This window comes from Prionailurus bengalensis, chromosome A3, assembly GCF_016509475.1.
Source record: "Prionailurus bengalensis isolate Pbe53 chromosome A3, Fcat_Pben_1.1_paternal_pri, whole genome shotgun sequence".
Taxonomy (NCBI): Eukaryota; Metazoa; Chordata; class Mammalia; order Carnivora; family Felidae; genus Prionailurus; species Prionailurus bengalensis.
The window spans coordinates 60,268,378-60,292,366 of NC_057354.1; the positions used below are offsets into that span (position 1 = coordinate 60,268,378).

The following is a 23,989-nucleotide window of genomic DNA, read 5'->3' on the forward strand; positions in this document are numbered from 1 at the left end:
TTGAGATGAAAGAAATTGACAAGCATTTGTAGCCAGCAGACCTACCCAAAAAGAATGGCTGAAGGAAGTTCTTGAAAATGAAAGGAAATAGAAGGAGCCTCAATACAATAAATGGTATCAAGAAGGAAAGAAGAACAATGGAAACAGTAAAAATAGGGTCAATACTATAATTTTTTTTCTCTTCTTGGGGTTTCTAAATTATATTTGACAACTGAAGCAAAATTTGAAACATTGTCTGGTGTGGTTTTCCAATGTATATAGAAGAAATATTTAAAACAACAAAGAAGATAAGGTTTCTACACTTCACTCAAACTGGTCAAATGACAATACCAGTAGATTGTGATAGGTTATGTATAATGTAGCACCTAGAAAAACTAAAATTTAAAATCTGTACAAAGAAATGAATTCAAAAACACTGTAAGTAAATCAAAATATAATTCTATTTTTTATTTATTATAATTCTGTTCTACTCCAGTGGTTGCCAGAGGTAGGGGAAGGGAGGGTGGGAGAAATGGGTGAACTATTATTTTTTAGTTTAAAAAAATTTAAATATATATAAATATGTGAATTTATATATATTTATATATATACACATACACACATATATTTAGTTACATAATTGTAGATATATGTAATTCTAAAACACTTAGAGATGGTCAAAATTATGAGAAATTTATTATGGCTGAGGTTTATGGATAGACCCATTGAGGTGAAGCAGAAGATCTGATTGAGGCCAGACTGTGAAGAGCTTCAAAAAGCCATGTTTACCAGAAGACTTGTTGCTGGTGGTATAGCAGAGCAAACAAAAACATTTTATACAGAACCAGCGGTCCTATCAGTTTTGTATTTTGGAAGATAATTTCAGCAATGGTGAACCTCCTGTGCCGTCTTTTACCATTTTCACTTCTCATAATGTAGTTATAGTTTTAGACTAATTAATATGAATAAAGAGGCTATCAGAAAAGGAATATTGTTGCCAGGGCACTGATCACACTTTGGAAATCAAGCATTTGGGAATCAGTACAGAGTGTTGAGTGGGAAAGGGCTGTCTCCTCTTCTAAAATACCATCATCTGGCCAGTACAAGTGGAGTGGTCACAGGAAGTGAGGCACCCTGCTAGGCATCACGGCTGTCCACACGGTGCCAACCAGGCAGAGAGCCTTTCACATGTGAGTTGAAAGCTTGTGACAACTTTGGGTATGTATCCAGGCCCCACAATACACTTGGCAGGCATGAGGACCCTTCACTGTGAGATCCGGGATTTGTCATTTAAGTTGCAGATCTTTTCTTTTACTGTCCTTCAGACTTCACCCAGGCCAGATTTGGAAAGGAATGTGTCACTGCAGGGAAAGGAGGGAACACAGCAACAGATCATTTAGAATCAAGCTGAGACTCTCTCAAAGGTGTCTTTGGTCTTGACTGTTCACAAACCAGCAAAACATTGCATAAAATCAAAATATAAAAAGGAAATAAACCATCCAAGAGAGAACTGTGCTTAAATTAAAGCAGAAAAAATTTAGAGCACATTTAAAGCAATATTCTCTGAAAGGAAAAAGTGTTAAAATAAGAAGATCAAACAAATATCCATTGATAGATGAATGGATCAGGAATATATATATCTCAGGAAGATATGTATATACACACACACAGACATATATATATATACCCACATACATACATATATATACATGTACACACAATGGAATATTACTCAGCCATAAAAAAGAATGAAATCAGGGCACCTGGGTGGCTCAGTCGATTGAGCGTCCGACTTCAGCTCAGGTCATGATCTCGCGGTCTGTGAGTTCAAGCCCCACGTCGTGCTCTGTGCTGACGGCTCATAGCCTGGAGTCTGTTTCAGATTCTGTGTCTCCCTCTCTCTCTGACCCTCCCCCGTTCATTCTCTGTCTCTCTCTGTCTCAGAAATAAATAAACGTTAAAAAATAAAAAAAAAAAGAATGAAATCTTGCCATTTGCAATGATGTGGTCAGAGCTACAGTGTATTGTGCTAAGTGAAATAAATCAGTCAGAGAAAGACAAATACCACATGATTTCACTCATATGTGAAATTTAAGAAACAGATGAACATAGGGGAACAGAAAAAGAGAGGGGGGAAGCAAATCATAAGAGACTCATAACTATAGAAAACAAACAGGATTGCTGGAGGGGAAGTGGGCAGGGGACAGGCTAAATGGGTGATGGGTATTAAGGAAGCCACTTGTGATGAGCACTGGGTATTTTATATTTAAGTGATGAATCACTAAATTCTACACCTGAAACCAATTTTGCCATATATGTTAACTAACTAGAATTTAAATACAAACTTGAAATTAAAAAAAAAATCCTATAGTAAAAAAAAAAAAAAGTTGGAGGATCACAAGAGGTGCTAAAACCCCTTTAAATATTTTTTTTTGGGGTGCCTTGGTGCCTTAGTTGGTTAAGCGTCTGATTTTGGCTCAGGTCATGATCTTACGGTTCAGGAGTTTGAGCACCACATCAGGCTCTGTGCTGACAGCTCAGAGCCTGGAGCCTGCCTCAGACTCTGTGTCTCCCTCTCTTTCTGCCCCTACCCTGTTCACACTCTGTCTCTCTCTCAAGCATTAAACATTAAAAAAAAAAAAAAAAAAAAAACACTTTTTTTTTTTTAATTTTCTTTATTGGAAAAGAGAGATTATAACCCTTTTGAAAGGTTAAATCCCTTTTTTAAACTCATTAACCCAATGATAGATTTTCTCTATTGATTTCTTCATTCAGTAATCACATGTAAATGCCCCATTATGTCCCAGGCACTGTGCTAAGTTTAATGATGCAAAGACTTTTATTCCATTATCTCAGTAATGTTGTCACATCTGCAGACTCAATGGCACTGTCTTCCTGAAATGACATAGAGGTCAAAAGCTCTCCTAAATATCGTCCAGGGCTGTGTCATCATGTCAACCGATCTGTGTTATCATTTTAGGAAAAAGTTAATTTTTAGTTAAGTTCATATTTTTTTAATATCTTTGATATGGAAACATGACAACTAGTTGGCACACTAACATGCTCAGTTTGCAACTTCAAATATGTTAAGCCTGAAGTCTTCTTTCCAGAAGGTCTTTCTGGTACGTCTTTTTCCATCTTCTCGATTCCATGACTCCCAAGAGCCCTCCTAGTTTAACTGCTCTCAGCCTTCTATATTAATATTAGTCTGCAGTGAAGACGGTCCCCAGCTTCCTCCTCTGTTGTGCCCCCTCCCCTCCCTGCTGCAGCAGCCCACAGAGACAAAGCAGCTTCCTGCATTCATGGCTATAACATTCGTTATGCCAGGGCCGGATCGACTAACTGTCCCTCAAGGACCTGCACTAAGACTAGTTACTGGAGCAGCCTTCATGGAGGTTAGAATAGTTATCTTGATCCCTCAGCTGGAGCCATGACAGTCTTTCCAGGCTCCCATCCTTGACATGGATTGTTTCTGGTGACATATTCTCTACCCAGACCATTGAAACATGAATATATTTGATTCTGACCCCAGAAGCATGGTAAGCCTCACAGCCTCACAACCAAAGCACGAAGGAAAACCTAAAAGTCCTGGCTGTCTCAACTGTTTTCAAAACAAATAATAGTTATGCCAGTAAAACTGTCATTTTAAGTGAATTTCCTAATTTAAGGAAGGAAAACATAAAAGCATAAGGCTTTTCTGCCGTCTTCTTCAGATCAGAGATTCTCTCTCCTTGGGCTAGTATGTCTCATTACTCCAGGACAGCAGTCATAAAAGGAAGGCAGCATGGTAACTGTTTAATGGACATTTTCTCAGAAATTAAAGTGCCGCTTTTCAAAAGACAGTCAATCACTTTGTGGTGCAGGCCCCAGGGAACTGCACACACGTTGCTGCTTCTGCTGCACACACAACGCCCAGGTACACACAGCACCAGCATCACATGTTTTTGTTGTTTGAATTAAAGCAAGTAGAATGTACTGCTCAGTGATCAAAGCCTTTGACCATCATATAAAATCAATCAAAATGCTCTTTATTCATCATAATTTCCCCATCTTCAGCAAATGCCATTCCAAAGTATGGCAGGGAGACCTATCTCTTTCTTCCAATATGTGTTGCTTTGGGGGTTTGGTTTTTGTTTTTGTTTTTGTTTTGAGTTTTATGGTTGGGGGTTGTATTTTGGGGAAGTGGTATTGTTTAGTTGTTTGGAGTTTTTCCCCCAGTGTTTTGGGGGCCTACTGACAAACTATTATGGATCTCAGATGTTCATGTTTGGTCAGGATCTATAGCCTTTTTTGTTTGTTTGTTTTATGACCCCACTGATAGTAGCCATCTGTACAGGAAAAATGGATTTTGGTTCATAAAGAAAGAAAGAAATATTACAGCCCTTTGATCGTTAACTTTCCCTTCCCCACCTTTTTCTAAAGATCCAGGATTCCTCCCTCAGCACCAGACACGAACGATAGTCTGGTAAAGAAACCACTACAGCTCAGGCGAGGCATAAATGTGCCTATGTTGTCTGATGTTGAAGAATTTTGTCAGACAGTAGGTACAGACCATGACATTGGTGAAAGAAATAAAAACCACTAGGGAAGGTTATGTTCCAGCTCCATTTTCCTCGAACCCTGCAATTCAAACCGATGCCTCTATTTTCCGCTATATCCTACAAGATAGTTGCTTGTCATTCTTCTAAAGAAGCAAGGCTCCAGCGAATATTAACCCCCCTTCCTGCCCCCATGCTGAGGATTTATGAGAATCTGTCCTTGGGCAAAACACTAGTCCAGGATTTAAGGGGTGGGTGAAAGGGTCCTTCACCTTGTCCAGGCTGCTTTGCACTTAAGGCCATAAACGCTGACAAGTTTCCCCACCCCTGGCCTTCACTAATGTCCAGTCCTGATGAAGCAGTATAGTCACAGTTGGAAGTGGCCAGCAGATATTTGCTGACTCAACATTCAAAAGTGATCACTGCATTTCCTGGGTTCAGAATTTGACCTCAAAAGAATAGATTCAGACATGTTGTAATACAGTTAATAAAGGACTTTGAAGATGTTGAATATGATGTGAGTACTGAAACTTTCTTTTTGGCTCGAGCACTCCTTGGGTGCATATGTGCTCTTTGAATTTTTGTGGTTAATTACCATTAGAAAGTGTCAATTTTTCCTGTTGTCTTTGAGTATATAATGACTTCTGGCAAATTTCAGAATGGATATGAATATTGAGCATAAATTTGAAATGCTATTGCTATAAGCCACTGCACTGGGGTTACATTTTAAAATCTGGAATATATAAAAATGTGTAAGGGATGGATCTTTAGTTCTTTAACAAAGAGTTCAAAGGAAAGTTACTGTTTATAAAGTAAGCCAGCTCCTACAAAGACTCCAGCAGTCAACTCCATGGGCAGGAAGAGGTAGGAAACAGGACTATAACTTTGATGATCCCACAGTCTCCAGAACCTTCCAGCAGGCCATGAAAGCACAGAGAAGAATGCTGTGCCCTTCCTCATAGCCCACTTCCTAAAATAAAGCAAACAGACATTTTCAATCTTCACAAAATATTTCAAGCATTTTGGATTTCCTTGCGTTTTTGTAGACAATTGGATTCTAGAGGGTGCATTTGCAAAGCCATTCCCAGAAACAGTCATTCTGAAATGACAGCACCCTCCTTTCTAAAATGGCCACCAAATAACTAATGCCAGGCTATCACGGGGCACCAGCTTTCATTCCCAATTATATCTTTATATACATAATTTTTTTTTTTTTAACCATTAGGAGGCCATTGACCTGATGATGGCCCTTCATGTTCCAGGTGATGGTTGACAGACGTGCAGCCTGTGTGCTTCTTCTCTCCTTTGGTCGAATGACAGCTTGCTCGGTGGTGTTTCGTGTTTGCTCACTTGGTTTTCCTTCCCTCTCCTTCCCGGGGGCCTCGTGGGCTGGCAGCGCCGTGGTCCAGCAGGCCAACTGCAGAGCCTCTGTGCCTTCCAGCAAGGGCAGCAGCAGCGGCAGCAGCAGCGGCAGCAGCAGCTCCTCCAGTGACTCAGAGAGCAGCTCGGGATCTGACTCGGAGACGGAGAGCAGTTCCAGCGAGAGTGAGGGCAGCAAGCCTCCCCACTACTCCAGCCCCGAGGTAAGAGCCTGAGCCCCTCCCGCCCTCCGCGCCTCTCTCAGTGAGCACAATAAATCCCCTGGAGTCTAGTTCTCACACCTCCCGCCCTCCCCCACCCCACTCCTCTTCCTCAGAAAGCGGGACTGGCCTGGAGGCTACCACCGCTTGGCAGCCTGTCAGGGTTTGTTTGGGTTCATCATCTTACCCACTCTGTCCCCTCCTCACAGTTCTCCTAATTACAGAGCTCCCTTTGAAGTACAGACACTTCGTCTTTCATTGTCCAAAAATCTCTATCTCAACTTTCGGTATGCTGTACACATCACCGCCTGGAAATAACCTCTAGATCAGGTCTCCCTAATAACTAGGAGGCAATAACTAGGCAGGGCAGTTCACCACCTGGGAAGAGTGACCACCCATAAATCAGGGGCAAAGGAGTGTTATGGATTAGACATGCTTAGAATCCTACCTTTTTGCAGTTTGTCACGGATTAGAGGAACAAGGACTATAAATATTAATAAAACCTTCTTAACTGCATTTTCTTTGTGAAAATATAAAAAGAAAAATTAGCATCAACCTACAAATAATAATGAAACCTTTTATAGCTATGATGAGTATCTATGTGGAAAATTTAGGTGCCTCATATAAAAGCATTATAAGGTACCAATAAAAACCACTGCTATTCCTACTTTAAAGGGGAAAGGGGGAAATTAAAGAGTAATTCAGTGCATGGAGATTCTCGAGAGAGGGTTGAAAGCAAACTTCTCAAGTCCCTGGAACTGTAAGGGTAGACTTTGATTGCTAAAGAAAGAATAAAATACAGTTTCTCCTTGGGTGTATAAACATTTGGCATTACCATGGATCATAGGATTTAAGTTTTTTTGCCTACAGCCCTCTGTACCACTTTGGGGCCCAAATTTCTAAATAGGCTCTGAAATAAAACCGAAGTCACTTTTGCAAACCCTGGCAGTGAAAGGGGAGCATCGCTAAGGGCCTGCACGATCTACGTTGCCAGCTTTGTACCTGTGACTCACGACATCATCACACCCAAAAGCAACTGTGTTTTTATCTGGAGTTCATAGACTGGCTCCTAAATTCCCTCAGGTTTTTCCCCTTCCAGTCTCCTCCTCTCAGGAGGCTAAGGCTTTTTGCAGAAGCATTGAGAATTTCCCCTAAGTGCTCATTTCCTATAGTACCTTTCTGCCCTTCACTGAGATCTCTCCATTCGTCCCAAAATAAACCATCTCTCCATCTCTCCTGCCTTTTTCTCTCCTTTTCATGATGCTTACCTCCTCCCCCATCTCTCTCTATTTCTGTCTCTGTCTCCCAATATAACAGGAAGGCCCTTAGCAACATCAACCTATAAACGCCACAGGTTGATATAACCCTGACTTTCCCAGAATCTAAATTGTTATTCCTTCTTCATAATTTCATTCATTCACTCACTCATTTTGTTCATTCCACAAATATTTACTGAGCATCTGCCAAGGGGCTTAGCTCTGGAATACAGCAATTATCTGACAGGAGAGGTCCCTGTCTTCAGGGAACTGGCATTCTAATGGGAATAACTTGAAACAAAAAAGTACAGGAGTGAAACAAAATAAGGAGTTGAGAAGCCATCCTAATGCTATAATTTGTTGAGAAATTCCAGAATATTTAGTTATAAGAAATAACTGGGTACCAGGGACATGGCAAAGGGCAGTGGAGATGCATAAAAAGTGTTAGTGTCCATGAACAACCCTTCCTCCAGTCTCTTTGTGACTTTGAAGGTTAAATTCATGAATGTTGGGTCTTATTTTCATGCTGAAATGTGAATCCTGGAGCTTCTGGATGAGGCTAAACCTCATCTAAGAGAGGTACAGTTATAAAGTGCTTGGAGGAAATTCTTTTTAAATGTCACTGAGATAATTACAAAGACTTGAACTTCTTGGTGATGAAAGGAAGCTCTCGTGGAGGAAGTTTCCAGCAGCTATCCAGGGCCCCTCACCAAGGAAGGGAGCACAAGTCTACTACAGCAGGCCTAAAAGTTTAAGTTGCCTAAAGCCACAGAGTTTCAACTCCCTGCTTCTCTGTGCAGAGGGAATGCAGAAGTGGCAAGCTATGTATTAGCCACGAAGCCTGTTACTGCTGTCTGCTGGAAAGGAATGTATCAGTTGGAGTAAAAGTAAGATTTAACATTTTCCCTGAGATGAATACAGACACACACCCTTTAAAAATAAAATGAGTCTGCAGAATGAAAATCACAAAGATAGGAGGTAGCATTCTATGGCTGACCCTCCCCAGGATCTCTGTTTTACTGTGACTTGGCTGGCCCACGTCATCTTAAGGAGGGCGGTGAGATTCCTTTTCCTGAACCCCACAAGACAATTGGACTCTGTATATCCACACGTCTCACATTCCACTGCACAGACAATTCATACGGCTGCTTTGAACAAAATGCTCCTGGCCATCACTTACCTGCTGGTACCATCCTGATGTGGGAGTACAAGGAGGCATGCATGATGGTCCAAGGCACCTGCATGCTCCCCTTCTACGTGCCAGCACGGGAAACCCACTGGGCCCAGCTAAGTTTCATCTGAACTGTTCTTCATGGCTGTGGTTGTAGAAAGGCACTTATTTTACATGAATCACCATAGGTAATGTCATATCTGCGGCTAGCACCGAAGAGCCGCTGTGAACAGTGTTTCCATACTACAGATCCCCTTTCGGTAGCCTGATATTTGCTTAGTTGTTCTCAGCCTAATTTCCTTCACTTGTGTTTTATCTTCTTTCCTGGCATGGTGCATCCTTTCATGTGTGAGCTTTCCAGGGGGAAGCACCTTCCCCCTCAGCTAGTACATGAGCTCCCTAGAGCGGTATTCCACAAGTAATAGGTGTCACATGGGAAAAAGAAACCCCGGTCACATGATTTTATGGAGTGTCAGGATAAAGTCGGTTTAACCCATCTCTTTAGGGCAACACCCAGCCCTTAAATATTGCTCATGTAAACTGTTTTCCATTGTGGCATTTCCCAAACTTATCTGACCCTGGGAACTTTTCTTCATGGAATATATGAACTGAATGCACATTTTGGAAAATGCTGCCTTAGCTTGTTCCTAAAAATCAACAGAAATGTGACACAAGTCACTCATTGATTAAACAGGCATTTCCTCAATTAGGCATCTGTGGGGTCCATGGCAGCGGGTGCTATGAAGGATGTAGATGAAGCAGGAACTAAAATCCACAGTGGAGAGCTTGTGCATGAATCAGAAGGAAGATTAATCAGGAAGGAGAGTCATGACCGAAAATACAAAGCAGCCAGCAAGCACACAGGCACCACCAGGCAAAAACCCTGAGGAAGTCGGCCCACAGGAAGTTAACCATAGTCACCAGCAGACCAGTAGATGAGGGCCCTAAGCCCTGAGTTTTTCCTCCTCCACTGCCACTTAGCTCTTCACCATTGAAGCTTCCTTGGCCACAACTGCCTTATCCCAAAAATGGCAGGTATTCCTGTTCTGCCTAATCTGTAAACCTGTTCTGAGGAATAAATGATATAATTTGAGTGAAAGCTCATTGTAAGTGGTTCTTATTAGGAGCAAAGCACAGCAATTGGCCTGCCTAACCTGTTACAGACACTGCAAACAATACAAAAAAAAAAAAAAAAAAAAACAGAGTCCAGGTCCTCTGAAAGAAGTGTTTGGCTTTGTTGAAGACCCAAGATGCATACATGTGAAATCAATATGAACATCACAAGACTATGCAGTTAAAAAAAAAAAAGACAAAACAAAAACAACAACAACAACAACAACAAAGACTATGTGGTTGAGGATAATAAAGGCCAACAGGTATTGCTTGGAGTGGTGTTCTCGAAAAATTAGATCTAATTCTGTCATTTTAGGTTGAAGAGCAACATTTCTCAAAGGAATGAGGTCCCCCTTTCATGAGGCTATGCCAGTGAGTAATGGGAGATCAGGCAAAGCAGCGGATTAGGTCTAATAAATAAACACTAAAAGTTTTATTTGAGTAGGTGACACACAATGTTACACTAGTTTCAGGTGCACAACATAGTGATTTGACAAGCTTAAACAGTATGCTATTGAGAATCTTTAAACTTAAGCAAATACGGGTTTAGTCTTGGTAGTGCCTGGCAGCTCTGCAGGCTTGGACATGTCTCTTAACCTCTCTGAGCCTCATCTACAAATTAGGGGTGATAATATTTCTTACTTGTATGGATTAGATTAGATGATATCTGTAAAGTGGGAGGCACATTGTAGTTGTTCAGCAATGAAAGATGACTGTGAGATAATAGATGCCCTTGAAAACCAGCCCAAGGCATTTGGATTTCCTTTGAAAGGCAATAGGAGGTCATTGTAGATCCTTAAGAAAGGAGGTGTGAGTTAGCGATGTGTTGAAAATGGTACTTTAGACTGATGTTTTCAGCTGTGGAGTGCAGGAAAAAAATGACGCTAAAGCACATCAGACAACGAGCCCATGCTAAATTTATGAAATTCTCCCCTTCACTGTTAATCTCCCATCAGGAAATTTTAGTGCAACTCTCCCCATGTGCAGCTGCGCTTTTGGCCATAGGCAGTTGTCTGTGTTCTCTGACGTAAGACACGTGGGCTGTGGAAGGCTCAGGATGGCGGAGGTGAGGGTGAGGTAAACGTAGTGTTAAACATGGTGGCAGGACCAGTGTGAGTTCATGCTCAGCCATAAATGTTTTTACCTTCTCCCAAAATGTGTCCCCTTTCTGCCAGAGGCCCCTTCAGCATCCATTAGTATTGACCGTGTCCCATGACACTAGGGAAGCGGAGGCACACAAGTCACTGACTTGCCAGTGGTCACATAGTGAGGGAAATACGGGGCAAGGAGGAGACACTGTCAGAAGCCATAAATTGTTTGCCACCACATAAGCTTTCAGCCACACTCAGCTAAACCCAGGGAAGGCGAGGGCTTCCCATTGTCCACAAAGCTGTTCTGTGTCCTGCTGTCCTGCTTTCTGTCTTGCATGCATCTCCCACAGTATGTACGAGGTGTGCTCTTAGGGTTCCTGTGTTCCCTTTCTCTGGAGAAGCCAAAATAAGGTGAGGTCAGAATTTATGCAGAAAAACCCAGAGATGCAAAATGATAACTTTTTGTTCTTTTGCATCTTGCTGTAGAGCCCTGGTCCTTTTGGTACATGAAAACCAACAAAGCAAAAAGTCAAGTCGAAGGCCAGACTCCTCATTGAGGCCATAAGGGTTTCACCTCCCACACCTGTGTCCCAGGGCGAAGCCTCTCCATCCTCACTGCCCTGGGAGAGGGGCCCCAGATTCTCATGCTGGTCCCTACTGAAATATCACTTGTCCTTCCCAGTCTCTGGAAACCTTGTACTAGTGTTCCCCAAAGTGCAGTTGGTCTCATCTATTTTGGGGGAACCAGCAGGATGTGTATGGTCCCTGCCACAGCTCCAGTGCCTGGTGCCCACACTCTGTGTCCTCTCATCTTGGCCCCAGGCTCCTCTGGCCCATCGAAGGCATTCCATGTCCTAAGCTATGTCCCAGACTCCCCCAGCCCCAGCCGGGGACAAGACTGCCTGACCCACTCCCCTCAGATCCTTGCAGCATGTGCTTATGCCCCAAGTTCCGCTCTCAATCTGGACCTCTCTGTTGAAAGACAAATTTTGACTCATAAAAGCAAGCTTTTAGAAATTATTATGTTAAAATCTTTTTTAAAAAAAGTTTTTCGCCTGCAAGGAAGCCTGACTTGCTCTGGACTTTAGCCAATCAAATTTGAAATGCAAAATTAAGCAATGTCTTCTTTTAGTCTGGGCTAGAAACTGGTCTCCTGAAACAACGGATGCCACAAATTCAGAGCATGGGAGGCCACAGGGAAGGAAAAATACATCACCTTAAATAGTGAAAATATTTTCCCATTTCACTTTTCACAAATTGAAAACACTCTGGCTAAAGCTTTACACTTACCAATACACCTATTTTCTATTAATAATCATAGATACTGGATATTGGACTTTTATTAGAAATCAACAGCATTGGGGCGCCTGGGTGGCTCAGTCGGTTGAGCGTCCGACTTTGGCTCAGGTCATGATCTCACGGTCTGTGAGTTCGAGCCCCACGTCGGGCTCTGTGCCAACAGTTCAGAACCTGGAGCCTACTTCGGATTCTGTGTCTCCCTCTCTCTCTGACCCTCCCCCGTTCATGCTCTGTCTCTCTGTCTCAAAAACTAAATAAATATTAAAAATAATAATAATAATAAAAACGAAATCAACAGCATTTATTCCCTTTTTATAAGCCATAACCTTTTCATGAGCCATAGATACCTAGAGACTTGAATGAAAACTGTAGACCTCTCTCAGAAAAATGTATCCACACAGCATTTCACATTCTGTTTCAGGGCATTCATTGACTCCCTGGAACCAATCCATGTGGCAAAGTTTAAAATCTATAATGTCTGTGATTTGCTCTAAGTTAGCAAAACTGTGTGCAGAAGTTTCCACCGTCACTTCCGTGTCTGAAACACTTCCAGCAAAGTGGGACAGAAGCAAGCTGAAGATGGACTAACCAAGTCCAGCTGCCAAAGCATATGGGGCACACAGAGTTCCCTTTGAATCAGGAGCTCTCTACCACTAAACAAGTCATCTCCCCAAAGTTATAGCTTCTACTATTAAATGACTGTGCCCTACTTGCCTTCACCACGTAAATCATATGTTAATTGCTTGGGATTATAGGTTCCACTTAGCCCCCTCTTTTTTTTTAATTTTTTAAAATGTTTATTTATTTTTGAGAGTGAGAGAAATAGAGCATGAATGGGGGAGGGGCAGAAAAGGAGGGAGGCACAGAATCTGAAGCAGGCTCCAGGCTCTGAGCTGTCAGCACAGAGCCTAATGTGGGCTCAGATCCACAAACCGTGAGATCATTACCTGAGCTGAAGTCGGACGCTTAACCGACTGAGCAATCCAGGCACCCCTAGCCCCCTCTTTTAATTTCCTCTAAATTTTTTAGTCTTAACAAAAAATGAGTGCTTTAATACTCAGGGCCCCCAAACTATTCCCCAGTTAACTTTCCTTGAAATCTCAAGTCTAGGTATGTGTGTATAATTATAAGAAATATACATTGTGTAACACTCAAAAGTGCTGGAAATGGGTTCTCATTAAGCACGGGGTTCTCTCCTTATTTTTTCCAAATACTCTTCATACTACTTCACTGACATATTCAGTGGGACAGAAAAGGGCCCCCACCCCCCCATCCTGTGTGCTGATGCAGCTTCACTACACACACCAACTGCTTCCGTTTTCCTTCTGCTCACAGCCCGTTGTTTTTCTGCGCACACACCTTGGGGGTAAGTGAAGATTAAAAACAGCCAAGCCCGTTTTAAGTAAGTCTAATAAAAGATGTTCTGTTTGTTGCCGGTTTTCTGCTTTTAGGCCGAACCAGCGTCCTCTAACAAGTGGCAGCTGGATAAATGGCTGAACAAAGTTAATCCCCACAAGCCGCCTATCCTGATCCAAAATGAAAGCCACGGGCCAGAGAGCAATCAATACTACACCCCGGCCAAAGACGAAGTGCAGGACTGTGGGAAACTTCCCGACGGTTGCCAAACCAGCCTGAGAGAGAAGGACCTCAAGAGCACCTGCAAGGAGGAGCAGAGGCCAAGGACAGCGAACAAGGCCCCGGGGAGCAAAGGAGTGAAGCAGAAGTCTCCACCTGCGGCCGTGGCGGTGGCCGTGACCACAGCTGCCCAGCCGCCCGCTGTACCCAGCACACCCGCCGAGAGCGCACCGGCGCCTGCGCGGAGGTCTGCGGGCAAGAAGCCCACCAGGCGCACGGAGAGGACCTCTGCCGGCGACGGTGCCAACTGCCACCGGCCCGAGGAGCCAGCAGCCGCCGACGCGCTGGGGGCAAGCGTGGTGATCCCCCCGGAGCCCACCAAAACCAGGCCCTGCGGCAACAGCAGAACGAGCCACCGCAAGGAGCTGCGCTCCTCCGTGACCTGCGAGAAGCGCCGCACGCGGGGGCTGAGCCGCATCGTCCCCAAATCCAAGGAGTTCATAGAGACAGAGTCGTCATCTTCGTCCTCCTCCTCGGACTCAGACCTGGAATCGGAGCAGGAGGAATACCCTCTGTCCAAAGCGCAGGCCGTGGCCGCCGCAGCCGCCGCCTCGGGGAGTGAGCAGAGACTAAAGGAGGCTGCCAACAGCATCAGCAGCGGTGGGGGCCCCCGGGCCCCCGTAGGCTCCATCAACGCCAGGACCACCAGTGACATTGCCAAGGAGCTGGAGGAGCAGTTCTACACACTGGTCCCTTTCGGCCGGAATGAACTTCTCTCCCCCTTGAAGGACAGTGATGAGGTCAGGTCTCTCTGGGTCAAAATTGACCTGACCCTCCTGTCCAGGATCCCAGAACACCTGCCCCAGGAGCCGGGGGTCTTGAATGCTCCTGCAGCCAAGGACGCTGAGAGTGCACAGCCCAGCCATCCATCTGACACTCCTGCCGAAAAGGCTTTGCCAAAATCCAAGAGGAAACGCAAGGTAGGCCTGGGGCTGAGGGCGTGGCAGGCAGGGAGGGCTTTCCCTTGTGTTGTGAGTTGTGGGGAGGTGTTAAAGCCCACATGGGCTGCTGGCCCGCAATGTACAGGCAGCAGTTTTTTGTGTGTCCTACTCAACAAACTTTCCTATAGTACTTTGTATATGCCACATACTTACGTACTTGACACAGATTAACTCAGTTACATCCTTAGAACCACTTGATGAGGGAAACACCATTAATATCCCCATTTTATCATTATAATCAAGCCCTGTCCCACTGCATGGTGAAGTGGGCATACAGAAAATCTTTATCAAGCATGTGCAGAGGCAAAGCTCGATGCTGGGCCAGTAGAAAAGCTGAACACATGGTGAATCCCACCCTTTGCTGGAAGTGATAGAGTGGCATTGATCAATCATGGACTACGAAGCCAAATAGCTTCATAGAATTTAACGCTGTGACTGGGGTGAAACATGAAACAGAAGTGCCAGACACCAGGCTGTGGGTGGATGTGCCCAGTGAGAGGAACATTAGTTTCAGAACCAGCAGCGGCTGCTCCCAGTAGCCTTGACCAAGGAGAACTCTGGGGGGGAAATGGCCTGGGAACAGGTCCCTGCAGAGGAGGAACACTGAGTAATCAGAGAGGATGATGTGGCACCAAAAAAGGGAAGCAGGACGAACAAGGAAGGCATGGAGTAAGAAAGGTGGCTCGAGTGCAGGGAGAGCTGGATACACATCTGGAAGCAGACCCAGATATTCAGTAGTGTTTGCAGACTTTTGAGGGCAGGAATAACGTAATCATAAATTAAATTAGAACCAATTTTGAGGACTTTTATCTCCTGTTACTGTTACCTTCAAAATAACTTGAGCCACAGCAAAAAACAACATGGGTAACAAACCAAAGATTGCAATATCATGGATGGTTCCAAATTTAGGACAAAATCACTAACAATAGCTAATGTACATATGTCCCCACAAGAGATGCTATTCTAAGCACTTTGTACATATTAAATTATTTAGTCCTTGCAACTTTATAAGCCAAATATTTTTGTCATGCCCATTTTATAGATGAGGAAACTGAAGCTCAGAAAGCCTAAAGCATCTTGCCCTAGGTTCACATAGGTGATAAGGGGAAGAGCTAGGAATGAACCCAGGCTGTCTGGCTCCAGGGTCTTCGAATAAAAAATTAGTCTGAGGTTTGTGTAGTAGTTTCCCCACAGGGCCCCTGCCCGGAAGGGCTCTATACATTTAGAGCCCTTGAAATTCATTTTATCTCTGAATTTGTGTTGCCATCTTGAAATTCATTTTATCTCTGAATTTGTGTTGTTAAGTGAAGTGCAATGGAACAGTAGAGCATGACTGGGGGCCCATGGAGCTGTGACTCACATGTGGTCCCCACCTCCTGCCTATTTCCCCAGGACAGGTTCTGCCCAAGTCCTTTGGCCCCTTTGCATTCCGAAGTTAGCAAAACTGCATACAGGGAAAGTTTTCATCATCACTCCCATACTGAAATACTTCTGGCAACATGATGAAGCATGTCCAGTCCCCATCTCCTTCCAGGACCTGTGCTGCACCCCCAAGTCCCCAGAGGCCAAGGCACAGGTGCAGTGATAGTCAGGGTCAAGATAGGCATCTCACCCAACTCTAATCCAGGGCCTGAATGGTCTCAGGGGAGAACTACAATCTCTTAGTGGTTGCAGGTTCACCTTGGGTTTGGCGTTGGACTGTGGAAAGGGGAAATGCCTAACTGTACATCCCCATCCCTATATAACTGGCAGGCAGGGGGAAACCTGTACTGTTGGGCCACGCACATGCATACAGTTGTAGGACCGGCCCCAGACACTTCAGTCGGCCTGCACCCCCTCAGATCCCCATGCCTCAAGGAACACAAGATGAAATGATAAATAAACACCACCATGATAGGTCAAGAGAGAGACTTTGACACCCAGGGAAATGTTTTCTACTTTGATACTTTATCACATTACTCTTTTCTTACTTTTTTTTTCAGTTTTATTTTTGGAGGTATACTTGACATAACATTATATTAGTTTCAGGTGTATAATGCAACAATGCAGTTTTTCTAAATATTGCAAAATGATTATCCCAAGAAGTCCAGTTAATATCCATCACTATGCATAGCTACAATTTTTTTTCATGAGAATGTTCTTGTTAACTATAGTCACTGTGCTGTAGATTATATCTCCCTGACTTATTCATTTTATAACTGGAAATTTTTACATTTTGACCTCCTTCTCCCATTTTCCCACCTCTTACCCTCCACCTCAGGCAACCACCTACCTATTCTCTATATATAAACTCAGGCTGTTTTTAGTTTGGGGGGTTTTGTTTTTAGATTCTACATTTAAGTGAGATCATATGGTATTTATCTTTTTTTCTGTCTGACTTATCTCACTTAGTAAAATGCCCTCAAGTTCCATCCACATTGTTACAAATGGCAAGATTTCATTTTTTATGACTAAATAATATTCCATTGTACATATAGTTACATATAGATATAGATACACACACACCCACACACACCCCACATCTTCTTTATCCATTCATCAATTGATAGACATTTATGTTGTTTTCACGTCTTGGCTGTTGTGAATAATACTGCAGTGAACATGGGGTTGAATAATATCTTTCTGAGTTAGTATTTTTCCTTTTCTTCAGATAAATACACAAGGTGGAATTACTGAATCATATGGTAGTTCTAGTTTTAATTTTTTGAGGAAACTCCATACTGTTTTCCACAGTGGCTGTACCAATTTGCATTCCCACCTACAGTACAGGAGGATTCCCTTTTCTCCACATCCTTGCCAACACTTGAGTTTTTTATTTTAGCCATTCTGACAGGTATGAAGTGATCTTACTGTGGTTTTGATTTGCATTTGCCTGATGATTAGTGATATTGAGGATCTTTTCATTTCTTTGTTGGCCATCTGTATGGCTTCTTTGGAAAAATGTCTGTTCAGATTCCCTGCCCATTGTTTAATTGGGTTGCGTTTTAGCAATCAAGTTGTATAAGTTCTTTATATGTTTTAGATACTAACTCCTTATCAGATATATATTTACAAATATCTTCTCCCATTCTGTAGGTTGCCTTTTTGTTTTATTGATGGTGTTCTATGCTGTGCAGAAGCTTTATCACAGTTTGATATAGTCCTACTTGTTTATTTTTACTTTTGTTGTATTTTTGTTGTAGTTGGCACCAGCCTTCTGGGTAAAAATAATCAGGTGACCTTACCTTCTCGGTACTTCTACTTTCTTCATTTGTGAAGTCGTGATATCTTTGCAGAGATGGTATAAGGTTCAGACCATATAATTCAGTGATGTAATCGTCAGATAATTCAGGCCATATCATTCATATAATATGAGTTGGCTCACTACTTCCCTACCCCTCTTCCCCCCTGTTTCCCTCTAGATACCCCACCCTCCCATTACATGTTGGATTGATGGGTAAATGGATAGACTGATGGAAAGAGAGAGAGAGAGAGAGAGAGAAACATAGTTATATAAGAAATGTACACATCTAGATGGGGCACCTGGGTGGCTCAGTCAGTTAAGCGGCTGACTTCGGCTCAGGTCATGATCTCGCAGTCCGTGAGTTTGAGCCCTGCATCGGGGTCTGTGCTGACAGCTCAGAGCCTGGAGCCTGTTTCAGATTCGGTGTCTCCCTCTCTCTGACCCTCCCCTATCTCTCTCTGTCTCTCTCTGTCTCAAAAATAAATAAACGTTAAAAAAAAAAAAGAAATGTATACATCTAGAAATTGATAAACATATATTGAAAATACATATAGCTGTATAAGCATACATAGAGATGTGCAGAAAGACATACAAATTCTATAATATTCTATATTTAAGTAATTTTATTACTCATGGCCTTTTTAAAAATTCTTAACTTATGAAATTTCATTTACACTAAGCCTGACACCCATCTCTCCTCGTAAAATCTAATGAATCGTCATTAAATACAGATACAGAGAAGTGAAAGAACATTTTCATAGCAATCTTCCCTAAGCATTTGGGGTATTAAGACCCCAGTACTGGGACACTACAGACCCAGCTACCAAAGGTGCAGAGTCTAGCCCTGCTGGAACCCTGGAGCAGAAATGGAGATTCAGAGCTTTGGTTTGGGCCTTCCCTGGGTACAGTTTCAGTGTGAGCATCTGGGATCCTGTGACAGAGGCTGTGTGACAATCCCAGCTAGAAAGAGGTCAAAGTCTTTCTATCTTGGAAGCCAGTGCTTGTCTCCTGGAAAACACTGCTGAGAGCCCTAAATATACTGTTAACTGTGTTTCTGCTTTCTCACCAGCAGTGGAGCTTTGTTGAGTGCATTTGCCATTGCACCCTAATACACATATAAACACGATTGTGGAAACAAGAATTCAATCAAAATACTATCTTCTAAAAGGGTACATTAAGGATTGTAAGATGTCATGGAAAGTAATGTTCACTAGAATTAAGACACCAAGAGGTAACAACCTTTGCTTGAAATTCATAAAAGCCATTATGGCATTAAGCCCAGGACACAGTTGTCATACTTTATTCAGATACCAAGAAATGCCAAAATGAGAGACACTGAAGGTGCAGTGTCAATTCAGAACAGGTCTTTTTGGGGGCACATGGGTGACTCAGTCGGTTAAGCATTCGACTTCGGCTCAGGTCATGATCTCACAGTTCGTGGGTTCGAGCCCCGTGTCGGGCTCTATGTTGACAGCTCAGAGCCTGGAGCCTGCTTTGGATTCTGTGTCTCCCTCTCTCTCTGCTCCTCCCCCACTCATGCTCTGTCTCTCTCTCAAAAATAAATAAACATTAAAAAAAATATTTAAAAAATAAAAATAAAAAAAAGAACAGGTCTTTTTTGGAGAGCTGATTCAGATGTGTTGATGGTAGACCAATTTTCATCATTCACATTGTTCCCTCCCTAATGTTGACCATGGTGTCACGCTCTTCCTCTCAATAAACTGTCAACAGTAAAACTGACAGATTTCATCCTTGGTGGAGGAGCTGACTGGGAACCTAGAACAGAGGCAAGAACGTTGCAACCATACTGCTGCTTGGGATACTCTTCCAGAGAAGCCGAGTAAGCTGGCCTCCCGGGAGCCCTCGCTGTGTGGAAGGTTGTGATGGGATCTATTATGATCCCTTGAAATCCAAAGCTGATTCGTTTTTGCTTATTCCCATGCAGTGTGACAACGAAGATGACTATAGGGAGGTCAAGAAGGCCCAGGGAGAGAAAGAGAGCTCTTCACGACTGACTGCCTCTGCCAATAATACTTTATCCGCGAACCACTGCAGCATGAACATCAACAGGTATGCATGTTCCACCGGAGTTACAGTGAGCTGGAAGGATCTCTGGGTCTGAAAGTCATGTATCATATTGGAGGAGAGTCCGATTGTTCAATGACTGCTCTGGTCTGGGTCTTTAGACTTGATTCTCCTGATTTAAACTAAGGCTAATAATTATGCCTGAATGTGTGCTCATGTCACAGCCCCAGGTACAGAGTCAGTACTTCTCTGTAACAAAAGACCGGTTACTAGTTAACACTCAGTTCTGTACTCTCAAAGACACACTTTCCCTCTGAAAACTCAGTAACTAAATTTTCAAACCATGATTTTAATAGCCACTAAACCTGTAAGAACAGTAAGCTTATTATACAGAGGGACAAAGAAATATAAACTTGGGTGGAGTCTCTTGGATATAGACTAAAACTGTGGCATTAGACAGGATCTGTGTCTCCAAGGTTAAACGGCACCCAGTCACTCCTCTAAAGGGGTTCCAGATGGACCCACTTTGCACCAAATCCCCTCCATGACAAATGGCTTTCTAGCAAGGCAAGGTCCCTGATATTTATTAGAAGTGAGTAGCTTATCATCAGTCATAGAAGCTCTTTCCATTTAGAAATACCACAGCTCAGAAACCACTTTTCCTCTGCTAAGACACTCCTCACTCTCCCTGACTGTGTACATGGAATTTTTAAGGGGAGATTAATGTTTCAGCACAACACATAAAAATGTAAACTGAAAGGTTAGGAGAAGATGTAGAGCAGTACTAAAACTCGGAGAGGAAATTGGAGAGCGAGGGCACACGAGCACCGGCCCACTGCAGTGTCAGAGTCACCTTGGGAAGGAAGGCGAGGACTCTTGAAGGTCTGAGCAAGAGGGAGCGTGCAGACGCGACCTGGCCTAGTCCACAGTGCTCTGTGCCTAGCGGGTGGTATCCCAAAATACTGAGAAAATGCAAATGGGGGACGTGTGGTTCCAAAATGTCTTAAATGTGCGATATGGTTCTATACATGCTTCTTTCTTAATGTACTGAAAATCTTTCTAGCAGATCTAGTAACTGCCATGATATCTAAGTAGCGATGAATATAAACAATATTTCAAGTTGTCTGCAACAACTGGAACATGACACAAAAATGTCTGTGATTTCTCCTGATGACACAATCACAGGCATTGCTAATAATACTCCTGCTAAACCACTACTCTGGAAATGTTCAGTTTCAGTGAGAAGTTAATGAAAATGAAGATGTAACTTTTTCCATCCAAGTTCACAAACCCCAGGAACTCTTGCTCTAGAGCCTTTGCCTGGCAGAGACTGCTGGCTCTGATAGTTTTATTTATGATACATAATGACACTTGCATATAAAAGTGCTTTGAGTTCTTTCTAGGAAAGGTGGTCAATGTACCTCTGGACTAAGGTGATCACCTATCCCAAAGAGGATATCCAAAGAAAGCTTTTTTGGTCAGCTTGAATATGTAAACTTATAATGATGAAGAAATAATCCTATGTCCGTGACAACACTTAATGTAATAATTTAGTTTTCTATGAGCATTTAAAATCACATAATATGAAAAATAATAGAAATTTATAAACATGACTTTCTTCACTCACATGTCAAGACACAATTATATATAGACTGGTCACATCTATCTTCAGCATCAGTGTCTTTGTCATCATCAACTGAGCCACTTTTGACTTGCCCGAGGGAGTTTTCCAGAACACATCTTCTCACTTCTGCGTTGTTAGATGCATGGTATTTTTTGTACCAGAAAGCTATCACCAGAAATTCTACCCCTACACAGATCTATTTGCATAACACTAAGAACCTCGTTACTTTAACATTAAGAACCTTGGCTTTGTTATCTGTTCTAGAGGCCTGTGTTTGTAATTTCTACACTGTGACCACCAACTAAGGAAATTGCTTTTTGAAGTGACTTTAATGGCTTGTTTGCAGTGATAGCCAACACATGCAATTAAGAAGTAATGACTGCAGGAATAGTGACTAAGTCTTTGTTAAATGGATTCACCTTTTTTTTTTTTTAAACTGGCTTTGTCAAGTGACTTCTGTGAGCATCCCAAATTAGCAATGTTTGAGTTTATTTCAGGTTATTGTATCTTTCCTCAGTTTTTTGTTTTTTGTTTTTTGTTTTTTTTCAGGGCAAAGTAATGGAGAGAGCCCTATCAATATAACATACATTGCAAAGATTCAAACACAAGTGACTCCCTTTTCTGATGGTTAATTTGGGGGGGGGGGTAGTTATATTCAGACATAGACAATAGTTTCATTCTTTTTTTTTATTTTTTGTTTTAATTGAATTATAGTTGACATACAGTATTATGTTAGTTTTAGCTATATAACATAGTGATTCAACATTATGAAATGCTCATCATGATAAGTGTGGTCACCATCTGTCACCATACAAAGGTATTAACAGTGTTACTGACTTTTTATCCCCGCAACTCATTTATTTTATAACTGAAAGTCTGTACCTCCTAATCCCCTTCACCTATTTTACCCACACCTCCTCCTGTCCAACAACCACCAGTTTGTTCTCTGTATTTATGAGTCTGTTTCAGTTTTTTGTTTGTTCATTTGTTTTGTTTTTTTAGATTCTACATGTAAGTGAAATTATATGTATTTGTCTTCCTCTGGCATAAACAATTAGTTCTGAAGATAAAATAAGGAGCTAGGAATCAGAGAATGTAATTTTTAATAACAATTTTCTATTCTGTGTTTATTTGAATCAATGCCTGCTTATCCCAGAAGCCTAACAATTGAAAGTTGGCCTCATATGCTTTGCAGATTATTCTGTGATTCTGTTATTCTCCATATAATAATTAGTACAAGCTCAGGTATTAGCAAAAGTCCTTTTAGAAGTAGACCGCTTGTACATCATTTGATTGCCTTTCCCATTACTTGCTGCTTAGGCTTGTCAGGAAAACAGTAAGTTGTTTGTTGTGTATTTTGAGATCCTTGGATGAAATACTCAGAAAATGAAAATCTTATTATTCTTAGTCATTTAGCACCAGAATTATTATTCACCCTGATAAGACAAGTAAAGAAACAATGAGTAAAATTTACTTATTGTCCGTTATGGTCCTAATGCCATAAAATTGTTTCCTGGTATAATAATTCCCAATAAACACCTTCCTACCAGCAGGTTTTAAATGAGAGGTTTGGGTCGTATATAAAACATTTACCTTTCCCTGTGCTGACTGTGTGACATTCCATTACTGTGATTTCCTTTTTCAGCTTGGCAATACCAATAAATAAAAATGAAAAAATGCTCCGGTCACCCATCTCGCCCCTGTCTGATGCATCTAAACACAAATACTCCAGCGAGGACTTAACTTCTTCCAGCAGATCAAATGGCAACGGTTTGTTCACTTCCGCCTCCTCCAACAAAAAGCATAAGGCTGAGAACCAGCTGCAGTCCCATGCCGGAGACCTCACAGTATGTTCATTCTCTTCCTCTCCCAATAAAAATAAAAATGAAATTGAGCACACCCCTATACTCATCTGTCTTTAGCCCATCACAGTCTAAACACATGCTTGAGGTCCCTCAAGAATTCCTAAATGCTGCTCTGGGAAGGCCTGGTGAATGAGCACACCCCTTTACCCCTTCCCACAGAGAACTACAGAAGAAGAAACCAGAGGAGGCATTTGAAGCCTCTTTTGCTTAAGAAACCTCTTTGCAGGATTTCATTTCCCACTCTAAAAAGAAACGGCCCCATAGTAATACTACCCCAGGACAATGTAAATTGGGAGTTTGAAACCAACCAACCTTATTATTTGGAAAGATTCCTTACCCCAGGACAGAGTGAAATCTGGGACTGAAACCCCAGGCCAAAACTGTGGGACTCCCACTCCACCCTTGGTAACTGGTAAAGTGGCTGTAGTATGGGACCCCTCCCCCACCCCTTTTCCAGTGACCTTCTCAAGGGTGATTCCAGCTGCCTGCACTCCCCTGGGGAACGGTGGGGACTTGGGTCCAAGTCTGTCTAACTTCGTATCTTAGTCAAAATGTGATTTGGGGCCAGTTGCATCATCTCTCTGAGCCAGTTTCATTTGCGAAATGGTGGCAGAAAGATTTAAATGAGCCAGTACTATCTGAAGAACCA

General features: G+C 42.5%; 1 protein-coding gene across 1 annotated transcript in view; it reads left to right on the plus strand.

Moving 5' to 3' along the window:
* The window catches only part of AFF3 (AF4/FMR2 family member 3), a 530,066-nt gene that overhangs the window by 473,788 nt on the left and 32,289 nt on the right, over positions 1-23,989 (plus strand). Inside the window, exons 12-15 of the mRNA XM_043603159.1 lie at positions 5,914-6,100; positions 13,479-14,582; positions 19,772-19,896; positions 23,121-23,322. Of these exons, the coding sequence (XP_043459094.1) occupies positions 5,914-6,100; positions 13,479-14,582; positions 19,772-19,896; positions 23,121-23,322 (1,618 nt within the window). The remainder of the gene's footprint in view (positions 1-5,913; positions 6,101-13,478; positions 14,583-19,771; positions 19,897-23,120; positions 23,323-23,989) is intronic.